The sequence below is a fragment of the Periophthalmus magnuspinnatus genome, chromosome 8 (genome assembly GCF_009829125.3).
Source record: "Periophthalmus magnuspinnatus isolate fPerMag1 chromosome 8, fPerMag1.2.pri, whole genome shotgun sequence".
Lineage (NCBI taxonomy): Eukaryota > Metazoa > Chordata > Actinopteri > Gobiiformes > Gobiidae > Periophthalmus > Periophthalmus magnuspinnatus.
In genome coordinates, this window is record NC_047133.1 from 12,451,612 (window position 1) to 12,457,611 (window position 6,000).

At 44.2% G+C, this 6,000-nt stretch overlaps 1 protein-coding gene across 1 annotated transcript; it reads left to right on the forward strand.

The window, feature by feature from the left end:
* The first annotated feature begins 483 nt into the window (after nucleotides 1-483).
* On the forward strand, nucleotides 484-5,267 carry wfikkn2a (info WAP, follistatin/kazal, immunoglobulin, kunitz and netrin domain containing 2a). Its single transcript, XM_033971280.2, has 3 exons — nucleotides 484-713; nucleotides 2,061-2,377; nucleotides 3,196-5,267. Exons 1-3 carry the CDS (start codon nucleotides 513-515, stop codon nucleotides 4,379-4,381), a joined length of 1,704 nt encoding a protein of 567 aa, XP_033827171.1. The 5' UTR covers nucleotides 484-512; the 3' UTR covers nucleotides 4,382-5,267.
* Nucleotides 5,268-6,000: the final 733 nt, after the last annotated feature.

The window sequence follows — 6,000 nt, forward strand, 5'->3', positions numbered from 1 at the left end:
ATGATATCAAACATATAAGCAGGTCACACAACCACGCAGGCCAAGTTTCAGGTCAGCTCTGTGGATAGATGATCTGGCTCAGTCCAGATCATGCAGATTCAATAATTGTGGATTTTCTTTCAAATAATAGCCCTACTGAGAGAAATGTTTGCTTTTGATATTGTAAGGTTACTTACTGGAGTAACTCTGTTCTTGGCAGTATCTTACTGGAGTAACTCTGTACTTGGCAGTATCTTACTGGAAGTGAAGGGTTAAGTCGCGCGCACAGGTGGCAGAGCAGTCCTGTTGCTCCCTCGCGCCTCTCCACTGAATGAAGCCAATCGTAACTGTAGCCCGCTCACTGTACCTCCTGCACTGACATCTGCACAGTTATTTTCCCACCGTTATCCAACTCTGAGCACTGCTTGCCTACCGCTCCTCTCATCACTCCGCCGCTTGGGAGTTCCCTGTGCACTCTCTCCTCTGCTCTACCCCGGACTCTTCTTGCCTGTGGTGTCTGCTCCGCTGCGGACATGTGGTGGATGCTGTTCCCCCGGTGGATTTGGTTCGTCTCGGGACTGCTCTTGTGGAACACACGACGAGTCAGAGCGATGCCGCTGGGTCAGGTGCCCAAACTGGTGTATTCCCACGCGGGTCTGTGTCCGAACGAGCTGAACCCGAACTTGTGGGTGGACGCGATGAGCACCTGCATGAGAGAGTGCGAGTCTGATCAGGTGAGTGCGGCTGTTTGTGGACTGGTGTTCGAGCCTAAGTTGAAGCAAAGTTGACTTTTACGCTTTATGTTTGCAGGGACCATCTGTGCGCACCACGTGCTCTTTACTTCAGTCAAACTTAGACCATTACTTGAGATAGATTAGTAAATATGTCATTCATGTAATTAGTTGCATGCATCTTCTCCTAGTTTACAATATTCATGGAGAGAAAATAGCCCCGTAATATCATTTTGCACCATGCCTGCAAGTGTCTATGTCACAATATTACATTTTTCATAATCTAAATCGTGCTGCTGCTGCCATCATTGCTGTATTAAAGGATAAATTTGGACTTGTGGCGTGTTATCTGGTGTTGATACAATACAAAAATGTCAACCTTGATTTTGAAACAGAACCTTGTTTCTTGATTTCCCTGTGGTCTTTAATTAGTTATGATATAAATGAAGACTATTAGACTTTTATGTCTATTCAGAAAAGGTCTGTTTTAAAAGGTGTGTTTTTTCAGTATCATGGTATCGGTACTTGTTCAGATGAGTTTTGATACTGGTTTTGTATCAAATAGTATCTGGGTATTTTAATTTTGACAGCTGTAATTTTATCATTTTATATATGCTATGTGCTTAAAGGTGTATTCTGTAACTTTTCTGGTGGAGATTTTCCCACCTGCTTGTCTCCATTGAGATGTCATTGCTTTACCTAGGCTATAAAATGATCAACAGTATGACATTAAATGTTTCATTATGTTGTTTTTTTTATTGCTTCATCAAAAAACATACATTCTTATCTCAAGTGCAGCTTCCTCTCCACAGTTCTGACCTATAACTAGGACTGCTTGGCTCCATGGAGATAAATAAGTTAAGTGTGGAACATTCCCGCAATTGCATCTCCATAAAGACAAGCAGGAGTCATACCCTTCTCCAGAAATGTTACATAGTGCACATTTCAATTTGTGTTTCTTTTGTTCTATTCATTTGACCATATAAACTTACTTGTATGTATGTATGTGTTCTGCACTATGTGTTAGAGTAACTTTCACACATGAAATAACTGCATAGCATACTCAGATGGCAACATCCAAAAGTTTTTATTTTTAGATAACATTTTGGTTGTTTTTTTTGCTTCTTGCTTCTTGCTTTGGACCACAGTATACAAAACCTCACCTTACAACTATCTCTTATGTACTGCTCCAAAGCAAGAAAAAGTTTAGTTTTTGTTTTTTTCATTTTTGAAGTTTATGGTCCTTGACTTTGGTATGTGTTTTTTGTTTGATTTGAGAGTAACCTTTATCACACTTTTAAACAAAAACATAAACTCGGTAAAACTTGTGTTCCTTATTCCCCTCTGCAGGACTGCGAGTCTTTTGAGAAGTGTTGTCCCAATGTGTGCGGAAACAAAAGCTGTGTGGCGGCGCGTTACATCGATGTCAAAGGCAACAAGGGCCCCATTGGAATGCCGAAGGGGGCCACCTGCGACAAGTTCATGTGCTCCCAGCAGGGCTCCGAGTGCGACATCTGGGACGGACAGCCCGTGTGCAAGTGCCGCGACCGCTGCGAGAGGGAGCCCCATTTCACGTGCGCGTCTGACGGGATGACCTACTACAACAAGTGCTACATGGACGCGGAGGCCTGCTCCAAGGGTATCTCTATCACTGAGGTCACCTGCAGGTAACATGTTAAGTACTTAAGCTCATACTCTGCTGCTGACAGGTAACACTGCATGGGGCTGCATGGGGCTTCTGGCTCATTCGGGTTCAAGTGTGCAAAGACTGTTAGTTTATTGTTTTTTGAACGCCCATTGCCTCACACCTCATCAGGAAAAGTTACTTAGTGGTTTAGAGGTTAAGGTTAAAGCTACTATCTGTAAGTTTATTTGATTTTTTTAGTAGATGTCAGATGTGAAACCTGCTCCCCCTTCCTTCAACTGGCCCCTTTTCCCTCCCCTCATTGGGCCTTTGTTCTGGCTCACCTGTGCTCTCTGGTCTTCCTCAGGCCAAAGCTGGCACACAATTAGACTGCAGAAACGTAGAGAGCAAGTGTGAGAATACAACAGGGCCGGGTTGGTCAATCCAATTACAGAAGACAGCTTTAAGGGACTCTTAATTGTCCCCATAGGTTAATTTGTCCCTTGTATTTTACACATCTTGCTATGCCACTGGGGCACCTGTCAAGAGTAATGGGCATCCAGGGACCCATCTCCAGATCTTGAGCTAGTCTTGGTCAGGACTACATTAGATGGAGGATTTGACCTATTGTGCATGCTTTGGGTTGATGGAGGGAACCGGAATGCCTGTAGGAAACCCACCCAGACAATGTGAGAAAATGTTAACTCCAAGAAGGTTCCAGTCAAACCTTTAATCTTCTTGCTGGGGGGCTAGAGTGGTAGCTATTCAGTCACCGCGCCGCACCTTTAAAATCTCAAACCTTCAGCACACCTCTCATTTGGAGACACGTACCTGATTTGCCCTCTCTCTCTGGTCCCACAGATTCCACCTGACCTGGCCCAACACCAGCCCCCTACCTGACGAGACCACCCTCCACCCAACCACCGCCCTGCAGACCACCCTCCCCGCGGACATCCAGCCGCCCGCCATCCACAGCCCCGTCACCCGGCAGACCGTTTTCGTGGGCGACACTGCCAGCTTCCTGTGCGAGGTGTCCGGCAAGCCCCATCCGGACATCACTTGGGAGAAGCAGATCAAGGGCCGCGAGAACACCGTGCTCCGGCCCAACCACGTCAGGGGCAACACTGTGGTCACCAACATCGGCCAGCTGGTCATCTACAACGCGCAACTGCAAGATGCCGGCATCTACACCTGCACTGCCAAGAACGTAGGGGGTAGCGCATCTGCTCACTTCCCTCTGGCGGTCATCAAGAAAGAAGCAAGAGTCAACAGTACAAATCTACCATTCCCAGCTGAGGAATGCCTGAAGTCGCCGGATACGGATCACTGTGGGGAGGATACAATGAGCTGGTACTACGAATCCAAGCGGAACAACTGCTTCCCGTTCACCTACAGCCAGTGCAACAAAAACCGCAACCACTTCGACACATACGAAGCCTGCATGCTATCCTGCGGGGGTGAGCTAGCCGCGCCGTGCAGCCTGCCTAGCCTCCAGGGTCCCTGCAAGTCCTACGAACCTCGATGGGCGTACAGCAGCGTCCTCAAGAAATGCCAATCGTTCGTTTACGGAGGCTGCGGCGGCAATGAGAACAACTTTGAGTCCAAGGAGGTGTGCGACGAGTCTTGCCCATTTCCGAAAAACCACAACTGCAAGATGTGTAAACCGCGCGGTAAGATGATAGCTAGCTTCTGTAAGAGCGATTTCGTGATCCTGGGACGCGTGACGGAGTTGACGGAGGAGCAGGAATCAGGTCACGCGCTCATCACCGTGGACGAGATTCTGAAAGATGACAAAATGGGGTTGAGGTTTTTCGGGAAGGAGCCCCTAGAGGTGACTTTGCTAAATATGAACTGGAATTGCCCCTGTCCGAACATCACGGTAGCAGACAGTGCGATCATCATCATGGGGGACGTCCACAATGGCATGGCCGTGTTGCAGCCAGATAGCTTTGTCGGTGCGTCAAGCAGCAGGAGGGTAAGGAAGCTACGCGAGGTGGTGCACAAGAATACCTGCCACTTTCTCAAAGAGTTCCCCGCTGCTCAGTAGGTTCAACTGGGCTGTAGAAGGATCAGGAACAGAGGTGGGTAGGATACGCAATGTATTTTACTCAAGTAAGATACTACTACTACTAAAGTACTCTTACTAAAATATAAGTTAATTAAAAGTAGTGATTCAAGTAATTATTCACGTAAAAAGTATTTGTGAAACTAGTGCAAATTCTACTTATGTACGTTTTAAAAGTTAAGTCTTATAGATATGATCATGAAGACAAAAATATATGAAACAATGTGAAAATGCTGGTCTTTTCACATAAATCTGAAGGTTGTGTTCACGCTAATTAAACTGGAAGTAAACCCTGACTAGACCAGGTCTAAGTCAGGACTAGAACAGTACCAAATCAAGTCTACCGGAAGAACTAAACTGGGACCAAACTAGAAACAAACCAACCTAAACCAAACCTAACTCAGATTAGAATTGTGAACGCAGTCTATGGTAGAAATAACGCTTTCAAAGGTGTTCTTCATACTAAACAGTTTTGTCACTTTTAGACTTACACACATGGGTAAAAAAATAATACAGTAATGTAACTTAAGTACAAATAAAAAGTGCAGTAAATATTACAGTATCTGACTGCTGCCCACCCACCTCTGCTCAGACTGGCTCAGGACCTCACCTCACCAGCTCACACTCTTCAGGTACGTGCTCTCCGCAGAGGGCACTGTCAGGGCATCGCATAGGCATTAGCATGGACATTAGCATACATACTGTGTACTCGGCCTCCGAAATCTACTTGGGTTCAGCTTCTGGTGTTTACACTACGCAATAGGACGCAAGTACCAGAGGAGCAGTACGGTGGGCTGTTTCTCCTGTTAAAGCAGAAATGCCAAACCGAGACGTACAGTACAGTGGCTCTGAAGGACAAAACATGCACAATAATTCTACAACAACGCTACTACTGCTACTATTATCACAAGTACCAATAATAATTTGGTAGTAACAGTAGTAGTAGTAGTAGTAGTAGTAGTCTTGATATTTGTAGTAGCTGTAGTATTTATAGTAGTAGTCTTCATATTGGAGGTAGTATTGTTATTTGTAGTATTGTGTGGGCCCTTTAAATTAGTAGGATGCACTTAGGATACTTAGGATGCACATATTTTTTCATTTGGGTGCATGTTTCCAAAATGACATGTGTGTTTGGCCCTTCAGTGCCACAGGGCCACCATAGTTCTGATCACTGAAGACAAATAGATTTGATGAAACAAAACTCTTTATCCATCAGTCTAACAATGTTTTTTTTTTTTTTGTTTTTTTTTATCACCTATCCAGAGCTGGGTCGCGGGACTCTCTGTAATTATTATAAAATTATGAATTTATTAGCCAGAAATTAGCAGAGTTAAACTTCTTAATATACTGCACAATAATCACAAAAGCACTACAGATATATGTTATATACTTAAATATTCAATATGAATTATATTATAGACTTTTTAAACTTGTCCTTTTGACCATAAAAACTGATAATATAGATGGCATAGGTAAGATTAATCGCAATCTAATCAAAATCACAATTTGAATGAATGCAATTAGCAAATTGCAAAGGTTGCAGTTTTTGAAGTACCACGATTTCCTCTACAAACAACAACAAAAATAAATAAATCTTGTTT

Bases quoted from the DNA above. Each gene is read 5' to 3' on its own strand.
- wfikkn2a (XM_033971280.2), top strand. From the start codon at position 513: ATGTGGTGGATGCTGTTCCCCCGGTGGATTTGGTTCGTCTCGGGACTG. The intron at 714-2,060 runs GTGAGTGCGGCT...TCCCCTCTGCAG, and splicing joins GAGAGTGCGAGTCTGATCAG to GACTGCGAGTCTTTTGAGAA. The intron at 2,378-3,195 runs GTAACATGTTAA...CTGGTCCCACAG, and splicing joins ATCACTGAGGTCACCTGCAG to ATTCCACCTGACCTGGCCCA.